Raw genomic sequence first — 16,981 nt, forward strand, 5'->3', positions numbered from 1 at the left:
GATTTGTCTTTTTTGGACAGAAAATTCTTCCAGTTGTTGTAAAACAGCAAACACATTACTCAGCATCTTTTTCAGACTTAGTTAAAATCACTTGAATATTTTTGATGTGACCTCAGATGAACTGCTCGACAAACACCATCACACATCCAGTCAGAGGTTTGACAAAAATAAACGAGTAACACGCGGCAAAACACCTGAACTGTCTGAACACATTAAAACTGAAGTCAAATCAAAAGTTAATCTGAAGTTAAAATGGGATGAAAGAAGAAAATGTGAAGTTCATTTTGTGTGAAGTTTAAGTTCAGTCTGTGTTTCAGGGACAGTGGAGAAAACCAAATACCTCAACAATTCAGTAAAATATTCTCATTTTAAAATAGTTCCTTTTTTATCATATTTTTTTACATAATATAAAAACATTCTCACTTTTTTCTTCTGTACACAGACAAGATTCACAGATCGTCATCATTTAAATATAAAAACGTGTTTGACAACAGATTCATGTCTTTTTTTTCCACCCAGAGTTTAGAAATATTTTTTCTCTTTTTACAGTGTTGTGCTACACAATTGTCAGACTTTTTTTTTAAAAAATCTGAATCTTTTACAGTGGTCAGATTAAAAAAATAACAGGTACAAAGACGACACTTGCTACACCTGTACAGCCACGCCTCCCTGCGCTCTGATTGGATGACAGGACACCCCCCTGCACCTGTGCTGATTGTTGCCGTTCGCTGACGTACTTTGGTGATTTTGTGAAAACTTCAGTGATAATTTTTCAGCCTCATTAATCTGTGAAATGAAGTTGAAATTACAGGAACTTTTCGTCTCAGCTGATTTTCTGTCTTTATTCATCTGACAGCATCTGGACCTGTGACTTCACGCCCACATCAGGTGCCTTCATTTTTGTTCCTGTTGCTGTTTGTGAATTTTGTGGATATTTATGTTCTTTCTCAGATTCTCTTTGATCCGACTTCTTTCGTTACGACCAGAAGCAGAAAAGCTAAAATTCACTCTGCTTAATGTTTTTTTCGATGTGTGAACGTTAACTGTCCTCGGGGCTAATGGAAGAGGACCTAAATAGTATTTTGTCACTTCGATTAAATTTTATTGACTCTACAACTGATGCTATCAGTCAAACAAAGAGAGAAAATCAACCCGAAACAGTTTGTTTTTAATAATGCGAGATCCGTCCGTGGAAGCAGCCTGATGGCGGCTTCATCATCACTGTTTCTGTCACGTTCAGGACGCCGTGGTGCTCTGCGTTTCCTGTTCCTGTGGAGCAGTTGTGTTTCAGATGGCCGTGTCCCAGAACACCGTGGCGGTCTGTCCGGCGGCCCCGGTGGCAGGTGGGGCTGAATATGGCGGGGGCTGTTTCCTCTTCCAGCTGGGCAGGATCGGCATGCTGTCCTGTTTGCACAGATTCTTCTCCGGTCGCTGACGAGCTTTGATCTCTCGACACAAAACTCTCTTCTTTTCGATCATCTCCATCATGGTGGCGTCGCCGCAGAGCCACGGCATCTGAAGATGAAGGACAGCTCAACATCAACACATGCACATCCTGTCGCTCAGTAACCACTTCTTGTGTTTATCACATTTTGTGTTTGTGGTTTCAGCCTGCTTGTAAGTCTCACTGTCGATGAACAGGTTTAATAAAAGTTTAAATCGTTTCATTCAATGTTTTCTGTTGTAAAAGTGCATAATGATTATTTATCAATGGTTATTGATAACGATATCAATGAATTATTGATAACCGAACGATTTGACGAATGTTGAGCACTAACAGTCTGATGTGATTGACCGTGATGTCATTATGTGGGACGGGCCTTTCCGTCAGCGTTTACACGTTTCATTCATTCGTTTTAAAGTCTGTGTGGGTGAACACTGTAGGTGTTTTACTGTGGAGCTGACAGACAGACAGAGAGACAGACAGACAGAGACAGACAGACAGACAGACAGACAGATGGGACGTCAGATGTTTTATTTACATCATTATGAGCCGAAAAGGAAAAAACAGATCGTTCAGAGAACAGAAAACAAACGTGTATTTTCCATCTCAGAAAGTTTTCAGAAAAGAATGAATTGTTTGTAAAAGATAAAGTTTGTCAGAGAACGACGAGCAGCTGGAGGGGGCGGGGTTAAAGTTCAGAGGAGGATCTGCGGAAAGCCAAAGTGAAAACACAACTTCCAGGTTCTGGGTCCAGATGTAAGAAAACCTCATTCAGAATCCCACTGACACTGACGACTCTGGTCGGTAAAAATTCACCCTCGCACTCACTCATGTCTACCCCTTAAGTCAGGTTATGTTTCCTTCTTTCCTCGTGTCTGTCTCATTCAGCTCAGGTCCTGTTTGTCTGTGTGTTCCTTGATACCAGTTTCCTGGGTTAGGGTTTCCTGTTTTACTTTGAAATTAGTAACCCCTTTGTCTTTTTTGTAGATTCACTTCCTGTCCTCCTTTGTTTCCCGCCTCTGTGATTACCTGTCCTGCCCCTAATGTGTTGCACCTGTGTCTAAATGTTTCCCCGCCCCCTGGTGTGTGTTCTCCTAGCGTTTTTTTCCTTATGATGTTGATGCCTCTGCCTGATTCTGGACGGCCTTTCTGTGCACCGACCCTATTTGGATTAAAGACCAGTCTTTTGCATTTTATTCCTGTTTACTCGAGTCGCGCATTTGGGTCCCTTTCTGAGCCCTCACTCTGACAGTGTCATTGTATTTTGTGTTCCAGTTTTATTTTTTCCAGATTTATTTTGTAGTACTAACTTTCTGTATCTTAGATTTACTTCCTGCTCCTGTGCTGTGTTTCCTATCGCAGCTGTAACCTGCAGAGCACAGGATCCACTAACTGTTCTGGGATCTGAATGCTGTTCCTCTAACATCGCCCACTTCCTGTGTGTATCATGTTCTATATGCTGCATGTCCTTCTCGTCCTTCTCCTCCTCTCCTCCATTCCCAGCTGTCCTGTCTTCCTCCTCTTCCTCCTCTCACCCAGCCCCCGTCCTCAGCAGGAGGCTCCCCCATATGAGCTGGGTTCACAGGGAGCTGTGTCTGCTGATCTGGGGTCAGACTCTAGGTCTGTGTAAAGCTTATTGAGACAGTTTGGATTGTGGGAGGAGCTGAATAAATAACACTGTGATGAGTTGCTGAAGCTTGTGGACAGAATTCAGCCTGGACATAATGTCAGGACTTCAGCTCTCCATAGTGTGGTGCAGTTAGCCGTGGCTGCTGGTTAACGGGGTGGAGCTAGAGATCTGAGATGTATGTTTGCGGTTTACTTGGAGCTGGGTGTGGTTGTACATTGGTGTTTTAATAAGATTGGTTTAATGTTTGTTGAATATTAGCTTTAGTTAGTTTTATGTTAGTATCAATGATGACAACATATATTACAACTCTTCAGTACATAACCACAGATTTGTTAGTGTCAGTTTATATTGAGACTAAATGTGACAACACTTAAAAACCAAATATTATACACAAAACTAAAATTACAAAAAAAGTAATTCGAAGGTGAAATTGAAATTTTTTTCATGTTTAGGTGATTACACATTTACAGCTCAGATGTCAGTCAGCTGATGATCGAAGCTTCTCTCCATCTGTAAAATGTTTTAGTTTCTGTTGTTCACTGAAGCTGAATCCTGTGTGAAATACAGAGTTTCTATTTACAACAAAACTGCCACTGATTAGAAAATGGATCTAAAAGAACAGACAGACAGATGTTTCACAGGTGTACCTGACTGAGGGCAGGATGAGGCGTTTCGTGCAGGTGGCGCTGTGGCGTCCCACCAGGTGAAGGAACTCCTGATGTTGAGGCCGAACGGCCAAGTTTACAGACGGACTTTGATTCTGTGAATAAAATCATTCAACATCAATAAACACAACCAGAGATAAGAGAAGATACGTAACGTTCACCTGATCGTCACCTGTTTTTACCTTTTGTCACCTGACATTAACTTATTGTTCACCTTTTGCAGTTCAGATGTTCACCTGTTGTCCACCTGGTTTTCTGGTTGTTTATCTGAAGTTCACCTGTTGTGTTGTGGTGGACTTACTCACCTCCTCCTCCAGACAACATCGCTGTGGGGCTGACAGATGACCTCCCCACTCTGCTGGAAACTGGACTGGACTGTCCATCTCTGTCTTTACTGTCGTGTCTGGGCAGAGACCTGCTGTTTCCTACAGAGATACAGCAGCAGACGGACAGCAGTGACATGATAAGACACTAAAAACGAACCATGAATTTGTCCAAGACGACACAGAAGCACCAGAGACACAGCAGGTACGCACTTACATTAAAGTGGTAAACTCAACTCATTCCTGCTTGATTTAGCTACACCTGCAGTAACCGGTGGCGACAGCACATGTGGTTTAAACCTACAGGTGACCAGTAAAACCAGTTTTATTTGAATGAAGAATCTGTGAGCGACTGATCTATGTTGCAAACAGAGGAAATACATCAGTAAAAATCAGTAAATAAAATGGATCAGATTTACTCAGGCAAACCAAAAGCCCGTCTGAATAAAGATGTTTTCAGTTGCTTTACAAAGATCTCACTGGAGTCTGTGGTCAAACTGTAGTGTGTTTAAACTGGCCGAGGACACAGCCAGTTGAAAGGGACAGACTAGTCATTAGAGATGCACCGAAATGAAAATTCTTGGCCAAAAGTCAAAAATAAATTATTATGACAATTATTAGTACCACTGCATTTATGGCTATGACTGTGTACTAGCCTCATGACAATTGCAAGGCATTGCGATTACACAAATTAATATGAATGTTTCAAAGAATAAATCAATTTAAACAATTTTAAAATCTTCGCTGTAGGACTGCAACATAATCGTGTATCAAAACAAAGACTGCCATAGCCCGTATGTTAACCGTAGACCTTTAACAACAACAAATGCACCAAGAATTGCAGTGCTTTAAGTTAAGTTTTAAACTTTCTTGCCTTTTCAAAAACGTCCGCCACAGACTGAGTGGGCGTGCTCGGAGGGATTTTCCTTTTCTGCGCTACGTTCCTCTCATATTCAGCTCAGCGACTGACATGTTTGGATTTCAGGTGATAAATTAAACCCGACGTGGAGAAATTCTCTGCAGATGCGCCCACTCTTGAAATTTTGACATTACATGTTTTGCAAATCGCTGTCCGTAAGTCTTTCTCAGATTTACTGAAATACGTCCACACCACGGACATGTTGGCCTTTCCAGACAAGCTCGTACTGGCCGCGGTTTTCACAACATCACAACATCCTGTTTCGGCCGAAAATAGCCCAAAAGCAGATTTTCGGTTTTTGGCTGAAAATTTTCGGTGGCCAAACATTCGGTGCATCTCTTCTGGCCATGGCTGCAGTAGTGAAGGCAACTGAATCAAAACCATTTATAAACAAGGACAAGGGAAGAACATCAGAAAATCTCCTGCGCAACAGGAGGAAAGGAGTTTGCGACTGTGCAACAGGAAACACAAAGGTGTGATGGTTTCCACATCACTACAGCCTGACACTACACCGGGGTCAAACAAAGCTGGGTAAAGCTAACGATGAGAAGAAGAAAGTCAGACACCTTCACAAATATAATTGGCGGCGTGTGTTGGGCACCACGGACCCTGGGAGATGCCTGACAAGAAAACGTTGAGGGGCAATAAGACTCTGAGGTGAAGACGTGTCTTTGAAAGAGTTTGGTTTGTTGGACTTTGCTTTTATTTTAACACTGAACCATGTTCTTTAATGTGAAATGTGGTTTGGAGTACTTACCTTCACCGTCCCTGCTCTTCCTGCCTCCTGATCCTCGCTTCACCATCTGTCTACCTGAGGTAAACAGGTTGTTGAGTTCATCCAATGGGCTCGTTGGAGTCTGTGACCTCATCGACACGTTCTGCATGGAGCCGTGTGCGGAGGAGGAGTTGCTGAGTTTAGCTCCGCCCTCGCCCGCTCTGTGTGAGGATGACGAAGATGAAGATGAAGAGCGAGGCATGCTTCCTCCAGCCATCAGAATGTCATATGGCGGCGGCCTCTTCAGACTCAGAGGGGTCAGAGAGCGACCCATGCTGACCGGAGACGGGCATGCTGATTGGCTGCGGGGGTAACCGTGACCGCTGTGGCCAGAGCAAGATGACTTGTAGAGGTTGGAGGGGAGAGGTGGAGCCGATGAGCGGCCGGAGGACGTGATGGTGTGGGTGGAAGGTAGGTCTCGGTCCCGGTCTCGTTCCTTTCGGTGGTGGGTGGAGCTCTGCGGGTGTTCGAAACCACCCGATTTGTTGTAGGAGACATTTTCTAACATGGGCAGTCGAGTGACGTCTAAGGGTGTGAGGGGGGACTCATCAGAGTTGGGGGAGCACTGGGCAGGGGCAGGGGGGAAGACGAGCAGCGGCGGGCGGTGAGTCAAGAGGTTGGGGAAGGGTGGAGGGATGTCACAGAGAGATCCGCGAGACCAGGCTTCAGGATCCATGATGGCAGAGTGAGTGTCATGCAGGAAGTCCTCCAACATCGGGTACTTCATCTCCTCGTACACTGATTCGCTCTGCTCGTCATCTATGGCTTCCTGACCTTTCAACTCTCGCAGGATGTTTCCCACCATCTCGATGTAAACTGGCTCCTCGTCATCTGTGTCTCTGGACGCCGGACTCTGACTCAGGGACGAAGATTTATCCCCCCGTAAGGAAGACTTCTTTTTGCCATGATTGTGGATGTAGCACTCATCAAAGGAGGTGCTGAGCTGTGTGTTTGGGTTCCTCTTCGGTTTAGGAGGAGGCATCTTCTTGTAGTCCTCGCTGTAGAGAGGGCATCGAGCTGCAGACAGGCCGGCAGAGACAAAGACAATGAACATACCATCACCAACACGGGAAATATATCTCAGCTTTGTCATTTGGCCTCAGAGTTTTATTCATCTGAATAAAATAATTTGCTCTAAATATTTTTGTTGTACAACTTTACCAAACGTGGGTCCGGCAGACTCTGAGCTGTCCTCACCCTCTGCCTGATCCACTGTCTCTTTGGTCTCTTGGTGGTCTCTCCTGGTGACTCCGGAGCCTCCATTTACCATCTCAGAGCTGCTGCTCAGCTTGGTGTTGGGGTCTCTCTTCGGTTTGGGTGGGGGCTGTTTTCTGTTGTGGTTGGAGTCGTCGTCTCCTCCGCCCACCGAGTGGAGAGACTGGGATCGAACAGTGAAGCCCTGGTTCGGGGGTGGTAGTCGGTCCTGTGGTGCCGGCATGGTCATGAAACCCATCCTGAAATGTTTCCTGGAGTATGCTCCATCTGTTGTCACGGCAACATCTTCGCCAATCCTGCATGGACCAATGGAAAGACATGTGACTACAAATCCACAATTATGGACCAATCACACAACACTTTCTAAATCTCACACAAACTTAATGTTGAAATCAAAACCCCAAAACTAATGTGATTCAGAATTTATAGCAAACACTGAAATGTGACAACACATCTCCTGTACTTTAGCTCACAGCACCGTATTTAATTTTACTGTATCCTTCGTACAGGTAGACGTCGAGCTCCTGGGGCCTCATTCACAACCGTACACACAAAACGTGACTTGAAAGACTTGAGCACCACTTCCAAAGTAAAAGTTTTCAGCTTATAAGAGCAAACTCGATGGCAGGATGCTGCACCTGTAAAGAAACTCTGAGCCTGGAATATAAATATTTGGGAAACAGTGTTAAGTCCCATGCTGGTCATTTCTTGTCTTATTCTTGTCAATATTTTCTGTGCTTATTTTGAAAATCAAATATCTTTTGTGTCTATGGTTGCTTTACCTCCTGTGTGTGTCCTGGCTTTAGGTTCTTGAGTTTTATAGTCATTTCCTGTTTTGAGAATTTCATTCATGTGGTCTCGTTTTGGTGCTTTTGATTGACAGCTTTGATTGTGGATGGAGGTGTATAAATAAAGTTGAATTGAACTGAAAGACATGGATCAGCCTTGGTCCTGGATCGGTATGCTGGAGTGGGTACTGCCAAAAACAAGTACCGGACTCTACGGTTTTCTGGAAAGCAGCTGTTAGACAGAATTAGCTGAGATGGCAGGTACACATGTTTGTAGTTTACTAACTGAGAATCATTTTTGTGTTATGCCACGTTCAGCTTCACACAGCTGGGTGTGACAGGGTGAATAAAAAGCCTGTGTTTCAAAAAACAGTCTGGTACATTCACAGGTGATGTATTCTGACTGCTGTTTTCTACCTCTTGATGGCTTCTTCCTGCCGTCTCTTCTTCTGGTGTTTTTCCTGCAGGTAAGTCCAGTTGGTCTGGTTACGGATGCGATCGCTCTCTCTGGCAATGTCTGAGGCGTTCTGGATCACCAGACCGTCGTATGTCCGAAGTCCACTGTCCTCCACATACTGAAAAAACCTCCTGAAGGAAGACGCCTCCTCCTGAGAGGTCATGACTCCCCAAAGACCTAAGAGGAGGATCGGAGAGGACCGGGTGAGCATAACACCGATTACAGTTCGTCTCTGTGTGAGTCTGAGCACACTACAGACTGCTGAATCTGCTGAATCATCATCAGTTACAGGGTCTGAGCTGAATTCCAGTCCAGATCACCTGAACAGAACTCACTCTGTTTTATCTGGACATTTAGACAGGTATCCCAGAGTGCATTTCACATCAACCAGCTGTGATGGTGGAGAATCTTAGACTCACTCAGCTTTTATATCCTTTTAATCTGAAACATTAACTTGTGTTTTACACCCGACCGGCTGTCCTGAGAGGCTTTACCTTTCATCCACGCTTCCATTTAATTCTTTAGGAGATAAACTGATGGGTGGGAAATAAGTGCAGCTCTGCTACTGTGCATTTGGCACATTAGTGACGCATAAGAGCAATTTTTTAAAATAGTGGGAGATAGAGGGAGTAAGGTCAAAGGTCACCATCCATCAAGTGCTGCATTTCGCTCCCTGATCTGTACGACCTGTGTTTCAGTTCAGACACAACTGAAGTTATTGCACTTGTTCCCAAACACCTCGGAAAAAAAAATCTAATCACCTGTTTTCCTGGGATGGATTTACCTCGGCCTACGGTTCCACTGTGAGGAAGCGTGGGGTCATTTCTGACCTAAAACAGGTCTCATGGGACAGCGTCCCTCCACCTGTCAGTGACCAAGCTCCATTATGTCTTAAAATCCTCCTAGAACCCTGTGATCCCAAAAGAACCCTTTGCTCTCAGAGTCCAGGCCGACTTCTGGTTCCTCAAGATTCCAACAACAGAACGGGAGGCAGAGTCTCCTGTGGATCCAGCTCCCAGTCTATTATTCATTTTATTGCAGTCATTATCATTAATATTGATTGGTGCTGCTACCATTGCTGCTATTATTGGTGTAATAATGACATTAATAATGTGTCTGATAATAATAGAGAACCAGTCTGGAGCACAGCAGCACATACAGCTGTTCCCAGTTTATCTCTGATATGTTCTATGATCTATGTTATTCTGCTTCACTCTGTAAGTATTTCCTGTTTGAAGTCAGCTGAACTGGTTTCACTGGAACCAGTTCAGACCATCAGACCAATATGACAACAGTCCAGACTGGTTTGGATCAAATCATACTGGAGCTTTAGAGGAGCTGATGATTCTGGTTCCTCTTCTCTTCCATCGTTCTGTTTCCTGTTTCCTTTCATTCTTCATTCGTTCCCACAGAGTAATGTACTCTCTCTCTCTCTCTCTCTCTCTCTCTCTCTCTCTCTCTATCTGCTGTCCCTCAGTGTCTCTCTATCATTCCCCTCCCCCACGTCTTTGCCTCTCAGCTTCCTTCTAAAAATGGATCAGGGAGTCAGCCAACGGTAACCTAGCAACAGCAGCATCTCTCAAAGGAATATGATGTAATGCTTCCTGTACACGAGAGATGAGCGGAGAGGAGGAAGGAAGAGAATAGGGAGAAAGGGAGCGAGGAAAGGAAACTAGGAGAGGAAGCGTGTTTGCTGTAATCTGTATTTTTTAATAGAGACTTTTTTTTCCTGGTCTTTGATAAAAAACAGCATCAGCTCTGATCCTGGACTTGGACCCTGACACTCCTTCCGTCTTCGTCCCTCTCACATTCGTTCTTCTCAGGCTCGTCTCTGATACAGCTGTCAATCATCTGAACCTTGGGCTGAGTTCAACGTCTCTCTGAGCAGAAACTTAGAAACAGGTTCATCACTAGGATCGATCAGATTGAGTGGGCGGCCATATTAGAATGTGATTCACGCAGACACTTCCTCTTTGACCTTTGACCTTTTGTGCTGGAGCTTTACTAAAAAGCATCTGAAGTGCATTTGCCTTTGAGCTGAAAGACATTCTTTCAGAATAAGAGCCCAGTTTTGATTAAACTGAAATTTTAACTTTCGCTATCAGGTCTGATTCAAGATGGCGGCCATGTTGAAGCCGAAGCTGCTGATTTCAACAAAAAACAGGGTGTGAAGGAGCCAGGTCTGATTTGAACAGACTTTACTGACATTGTCAGCAGCGACGGCAGCGACTCGGCGACGCGCAGATCGACAAGAGAAAGAAAAAGGCATCAAACAATCGAGCCGACCAAACAGACAAATAAATCCCGAAGAAACAAACATGAACCAGACACGACAGAACGAAGCAGCTGAGCCGAGGCTTACCGGAGGATCAGAGCGGACTCAGACTCCATCCATCCCCCCTTCCCTTTCTCCTTCACTGCCTCCTTCAGTGTCTCCTTCCCTCCCTCAATCCTCCCTGTGCAGAAACAAAGATGGAATGATGAAGCTTCCTGTCGTTCCTCGCAGATCTCTGCAGCTCAGAGGAAACGACAACTTGCTGCAGCGACGTTAATCCACATCCTTCCTTCAACACCTCCGTTCTCCTGTCCTCCCCGTCCTCCCTGTCCTCCCCCCCGTTCTGCGGTCATATATTCTCACAGCTGTAAGAATCATACACACACACTCACACGCTCACACCCTTCAGCCGCACACACACACACATCCCCAACGACAGTCGCCACAAAAAACGAGAGGCTGAAACCACGGTAACCTGGCAGCATCCTCACCCCACTGACTCCTCCCCCTGCTGCTGAGAGAGGGAGGGGGAGGGGAGAGAAAGGGAGAGAGAAAATGAAACGTCACTAAGTTTTTTTCTTTGTGTTTTCATTTCTGTGGTCTGCCGTCAGAAAAAGGAGCAGCCATGTTGGTGTGTGAACAGATGTGTGCAGCTGTTTGTCGTCCTCTTTCATCTCCTACACAACTGTGATAATGACATTCGGTGGCATGATGTCACATGATGTTTTATCACAATGACATCATGTGATGTCACAGCTCGTGATGCTCTGGCAGAAATCATTTTGACCATTAGAAGCAGGAAGTGTCCTGGACATGATACTGAACATAAAATAAAAGCCCTGACCCAATCACAGCTTTTATTTTGTGACAATCAGCCGAGTTCTCCTCCTTGCTGACAAAAGCCCGGTCAAGTCATCCGATGGACTCTCAGAGTCCCTTTAAGGCTGACTCAGAGTCCTCTCCTGAGCTCATCCAACACAGTGACCTCAGGAGCTGCAGTCCTGTCCTCCTGGACCTGTCTGCTACATCAGGACTCACTGGTCTTCAGCCATAAACCTCACTCACTGCTTGTCTCCACTTCCAACAGCTCTGTGAGCAGAACTCTGTTCCAGAGTATTGTTCAGTGTGGCTCAGAAACATGGTTCATGTGCTCACACTCCTCTGGGGATTCGTCCTCGCAGGGACTCCCCCCAGGTTTCTCTGTCCTCTCCACGACTCTACCCGGAGACACTGAGAAGGATGAGTCTTCCCCTCTGCAGGACGGAGATGGCTCATGGGGGCACCTCCTTCTTTCCTTTCCTTGTTTCCTGTCCTCCTCCTCCTCACCATCCTTCCTCTCTCCTTGTGAGCGTGTGACATCAGCACGGCATCGTCCCGCTTTCACCCAATGACGTGTGGTCCCTTTGACCATGTGATGCGCTGTGAGCTCTGCTGTAGTTACATAACTCAGGTTTCAGTTCGATGAAATTTCACAGCAGCTGTTTCCTTTTGTTCTCTTTCACAGGTTTCACTCGCTGCTGGATGTCACATGTCACATGTTATGTGTTCACATTTGTATCTGCATTAAAAACAGGATAAAATAAAAACGTTTACTCTGAAGCATCTTTCTCCTTCAGGCCTTTAGCACCATGGAAATAATCATCTATAATAATTCACGGGCATTTAAATTATTCATATTAATGAATTATCAGTATATTGATTAGTTATTGTGTTTTCAAATGAACGATCATTAAACATTGAACTGTGACGTGAATCTCTCCGCAGCAGGATGATGATCAGACCCCCAGCCCCCCCGGGCCCCGTACTGCGCATGTGCCTCGTTCTGCACCAGCCTGTGTGTGTGCGTGTGCGTGTGTGTGTGTGTGTGTGCGTGCGAGCGCGCGGGTTCAGCCTCAGACCGCTCCGCGCTCTCCTCTGACGGATCGGTTTAATCCGACCATCAGCCCGATCGATCACCGCTGATTAGCCCGGATCGGTTTAGTCCGGCACGGACCGCCATGTCGTCCAGTCCGCAGCACCAGAACCAGGAGCAGAACGAGGAGAGGAAGGAGGAGGAGGAGGAGGAGGAGGCGAAGGCTGCGGAGGAGAAGGAGGTAAAAAATGAGGAGGCGAAAGAGGAAGAGGAAAAGAGCAAAGAACATAAAGAGGAGAAGAAGGAGAACAACAAGGAGAAGGAGTCATGGAAGGACTTTCTCTACAACCCGAGGACCGGAGAGTTCCTGGGCCGGACCGCCAGCAGCTGGGGTGAGACGGGCAGTGTGTCCACGGACAGACACGGTCCTGTGTGTGTGTGTGTGAGAGAGAGAGAGAGTGAGAGAGAGAGAGAGAGAGAGAGAGAGAGAGTGTGTGTGTGTGAGAGAGAGAGAGTGCGTGTGAGAGAGAGAGAGAGTGTGTGTGTGAGAGAGAGTGTGTGTGGTGTGTGTGTGTGAAATACAACACAGACAGAATTTAAATAAAATAACCTTGGCTTTGATTGTCTCCCTCAGGTCTCATCGTCCTCTTCTACCTCATCTTTTACGGCTTTTTGGCGGGAATGTTTTCTCTCACCATGTGGGTGATGCTGCAGACCCTGGATGAGAATGTGCCCCGGTATCAGGACCGAGTGGCCAATCCAGGTGAGTCGGTCTGTGACTACACTTCCTGTTTGCTTCGCGTCCATAAACGTTGATCTGAAACGATTTTCTGGTTTGAGCTGAAAAAGTGATTTTAATCCAAATGAGACTTTAAGTAAATGAAATTCATTTATTATGAATGAGAACAGAGAAAGAAGGAGAGGATGAGAACAGTGCATCATGGGAAATCTCCCAGCAGCCTCGGCCTACAGCAGCATAACTAAGGGATGGTTCAGTTGGCTGAGCCAGTCCTGCTCTGGGCTTTATCCTGAACTGTAACAGAGTCTGTAGGAATAACTGAGACTAACTATAGGTTTAGTCAGAATAAATAAACCTGGAACTACAACTAATTCTAAGCTTTGTCAGAAACAAAGGTTTGAATCCTGATTTAACTGATTTAAAATCAGAGTGTGTCTGCTTCCTGAGCCCAGACTGGTTCCACAGCAGAGGAGCCTGATCGCTGAGCCTGATTGCTGAAGGCTCGGCCTCACATTCTGCTGTCAGAGACTCTGGGAACCATCAGAAAATCAATTCACTTGCTGTGAATGAAACACACACAAAGCATGCACATGTGTGTGTGTGTGCAGAGAGTAATTTCCCCAGTTGAGAACAATTTGAGGGACAATAAAGGAATAAACTTAAACTCAAAGGTCAGGTACAGGTCTGTAGGTCCTCAGGTCTTTAGGTCTGTAGCTCTGCAGGTCTGTAGGTCTGTAGCTCTGTAGGTCTGCAGGTCTGTAGCTCTGTACGTCTGTAGCCCTGTAGGTCTGTAGCTCTGTAGGTCTGTAGGTCCTCTGGTCTGTAGCTCTGTAGGTCCTCAGGTCTGTAGCTCTGTAGGTCTGTAGGTCCTCAGGTCTGTAGCTCTGTAGGTCTGTAGGTCCTCTGGTCTGTAGCTCTGTAGGTCCTCAGGTCTGTAGCTCTGTAGGTCTGTAGGTCCTCAGGTCTGTAGCTCTGTAGGTCTGTAGGTCCTCTGGTCTGTAGCTCTGTAGGTGGCTGAAACACTGAGATCGAGATGGCTAAGACACCTGGTGTGAATTCCTTTGAGGACACCTGCTGGACAGGTATGAAAGTCCATAGTATCAGATGAAGACCAGATGAGGCAGTTGTTGCCATGACAACATTCATATAATTGGTTGTCTTAAAATCTTTGTTCTGTTTTCAGTGATTGATTATTGATTGACAGACGGGTTTTGTTGCAGGTTTGGTGATTCGTCCTCACGCAGCCGAGATCTCGTTCAACCGCAGCGACCCGACAGACTACAACCGCTACATCCAACAACTGCACGAGCTCCTGCAGCGTGAGCGCACACACCCGCACCCGCACTCACATCACAACAACAATCTGTCTGTGTGAATCACAGCTGGATGTTCATAGATGTGGTCTGTCCTCCCCCTGAAACAATAAGAACACTAATCATTACGGTGCTTTTGGTTTTCAGATTACAACGACAGCGTTCAGGAGCGTAACGACCTGTGTTTGGTGGGTGAATACACCGAACAGGATGAGGAGCCCGTAAAGAGGGCGTGTCAGTTCAAACGTAGCACGCTGCGTCAGTGCTCTGGTCTGCCCGACACCAGCTTTGGATACGCCGACGGGAAACCCTGCATCATCATCAAGATGAACCGGGTCAGGGTCAGAGCTCTGTCCGTCCGTCCGTCTGTCTGTCTGTCGGACGTTTCTAGATCCAGACGGTTAAAATCCATCCTCAGACTCAGATGCAGACAGAGGGTCGGACACTTTGACTGTTGCTCAGAGTTTTGTTTGCGTTTCAGTGTAAATAATTGTAAACAATATAAAATTAGAATGAGTGAAAACAACAACAGCCTGTTTGTCTGCAGGTCGTTGGACTGAAACCACGAGGAGATCCCTACATCAACTGTACTGCCAAAGTAACACACACACACTCTCACACACACACTCACACTCACACTCACACACACAGTGATAAACTTCAGGTTGAAGATGATTTGATGAAAAAAAAACTGTTGTGTTTAAATAACTGATTCTCGCTCTCTGGCAGAGAGACAGTCAGATGCAGATGCAGTACTTCCCATCAGAAGGTCGGCTGGATAAAATGTTTTTCCCCTACTACGGCAAGAAAGCACACGTGAGTGAAGCCTGCATGATTACTTTATAATTATTATATAAATATTTTTATTATGATTATTATTATGATTATTATTGTTATTGTTATTATCAGTGAAGTAAAATCTTTCATAAAATCAGTGTCTTTGTTTAATATTTTATTTTGATATTTTTCTTTTAAAGTGCAGATGTTAATCTTACCTCCTTCCCTCCCTCTCTCTCCCTCTCCTTCCCTCCCTCTCTCTCCCTCCCTCTCTCCCCCCCCCCCTTCCCTCCCTCTCTCTCCCTCTCCCTCCCTCCCTCTCTCTCCCTCTCTCTCTCTCTCCCTCTCCCTCCCTCTCTCTCTCTCCCTCCCTCCATCTCTCTCTCTCCCTCTCCCTCCCTCCCTCTCCAGCCTGACTACGTGCAGCCTCTGGTCGCAGTCAAGTTGTTGCTAACGAAAGACGACTACAACGTCGAGCAGACGGTGGAGTGTAAAGTCGACGGCTCAGACCTGCGTAACAATGACGATCGGGACAAGTTTCAGGGTCGGGTCACCTTCCGGGTCAAAGTGTCAGAGTAACGAGGTTTGCTGGTTGCCGTGGACACCACAAACACTGTAAATGAAGCTCTAGTTCAGGACACGGTTTAATCCAGACCCGATTTATTCCTGGATGTCTGAACGTGGGTTCATCCTGTTGAGAGTCTAATGAGGAAACCAGATCTGGACCACCGAACCAGAACCCTGCACACCTGATTCCGGTGCGGATCGGATCATGGTTTGGTCCTGATCCTGGTAAACCCAGATCTTTACCTTGGCGGTCCAGATGTGCTCTTCCTCAGACCAAACAGGAACCAGAGAGACCGTGGTTGGACCCGCTCAGACAGCTGGAGCAGATCAGGTCTGCTGCTGAAGCATGTGAACCATCTGTACCATGAAGTGTTGTTTTTAATGTGTAAATGTGATGTAATGAAACTATGAAATGATCCAAGCACAAAGTCACTTCACCATCAGACGCACTGGAATCACAGGGACAGCTCCTCACCGGCTGCTCAGTAATCCGATTACTCTCCCTCCACTCTGAAGCACAGTGTATGACATGTATGGCAGTAATCTGATTACTGAAGGGTTGCAGGATAAATCAAGCTCTGATTAATTCAAACTACCACAAGAAAACCCGATTTTTCACAGATCAGTAACAAATCTCAGGGTTTGGGTTAAAAAACGTTAACGCTAATTCCAGTTTCCTGTCTGAGAGTGAAGCTTCAGTGTTAACCCCGCTCCCCGTCATATGATCAGAGATAAGTTTAAGTTTGTCACAGTAAAAATGTTTAAATATATAATTTATGAATAGAATCACTGTTTCCCACCAAATGTTTTGGTTTTTTTTGTGTGTGATTCCTGCTTCTAGTGTCGTGTGATCATTGAACAAGATGACATCATCAGCAGAGGTCCAATCAGCCTTCAGTAAATCTGTTTCATCATCATTATAAATCTGTTTTCCAGAGAAGAAAAATGAGAACCGCGATAAAACGTCTGTTTCAAATAAAAGGTGAAGATCACGCGACCTCGTCTGTTGTCGTAGAAACATGTTTCCATCGTGTCGCATCATGTTTTGTCTCAGTCTCTACCACAAATTTCACGGCACAGCAAAGAGGGAGAGCGCTAACCCTCGCCACAGGGGGGCGCAACTGTGCAGGAGGTTTTCAGTTCAAATAAATGGATCAGTACAGTTAAGAACATACGTGTTTATATAAATAGAAACAAAAAAAATGCTGATGTGAATATAAACCATTTAAGATGTTTGAATAT

At 45.5% G+C, this 16,981-nt stretch overlaps 2 protein-coding genes across 2 annotated transcripts; one reads left to right on the plus strand and one right to left on the minus strand.

Moving 5' to 3' along the window:
* Nucleotides 1–1,287: 1,287 nt before the first annotated feature.
* nyap2a (neuronal tyrosine-phosphorylated phosphoinositide-3-kinase adaptor 2a) lies at nucleotides 1,288–10,658 on the minus strand. Its single transcript, XM_041046886.1, is given in 7 exon segments — nucleotides 1,288–1,515; nucleotides 3,722–3,834; nucleotides 4,018–4,164; nucleotides 5,739–6,773; nucleotides 6,954–7,267; nucleotides 8,177–8,393; nucleotides 10,579–10,658. Coding segments are annotated over 6 exon segments (2,040 nt in total). The 5' UTR covers nucleotides 8,380–8,393; nucleotides 10,579–10,658.
* A 1,720-nt stretch (nucleotides 10,659–12,378) lies between these two features.
* Nucleotides 12,379–16,920, plus strand: LOC121187153 (sodium/potassium-transporting ATPase subunit beta-3-like). Its single transcript, XM_041046285.1, has 7 exons — nucleotides 12,379–12,735; nucleotides 12,978–13,106; nucleotides 14,303–14,401; nucleotides 14,543–14,730; nucleotides 14,943–14,993; nucleotides 15,125–15,211; nucleotides 15,584–16,920. Exons 1-7 carry the CDS (start codon nucleotides 12,489–12,491, stop codon nucleotides 15,749–15,751), a joined length of 969 nt encoding a protein of 322 aa, XP_040902219.1. The 5' UTR covers nucleotides 12,379–12,488; the 3' UTR covers nucleotides 15,752–16,920.
* Nucleotides 16,921–16,981: the final 61 nt, after the last annotated feature.

This window comes from Toxotes jaculatrix, chromosome 9 (assembly GCF_017976425.1).
Source record: "Toxotes jaculatrix isolate fToxJac2 chromosome 9, fToxJac2.pri, whole genome shotgun sequence".
NCBI classification, from domain to species: domain Eukaryota; kingdom Metazoa; phylum Chordata; class Actinopteri; family Toxotidae; genus Toxotes; species Toxotes jaculatrix.

What these genes read in the sequence shown, in the direction of transcription:
- LOC121187153 (XM_041046285.1), top strand. Translation starts at nt 12,489, where the DNA reads ATGTCGTCCAGTCCGCAGCACCAGAACCAGGAGCAGAACGAGGAGAGG. An exon ending in CCGGACCGCCAGCAGCTGGG is followed by an intron (nt 12,736 to 12,977) that starts GTGAGACGGGCA and finishes TGTCTCCCTCAG; the next exon opens with GTCTCATCGTCCTCTTCTAC. An exon ending in ACTACGGCAAGAAAGCACAC is followed by an intron (nt 15,212 to 15,583) that starts GTGAGTGAAGCC and finishes CTCCCTCTCCAG; the next exon opens with CCTGACTACGTGCAGCCTCT.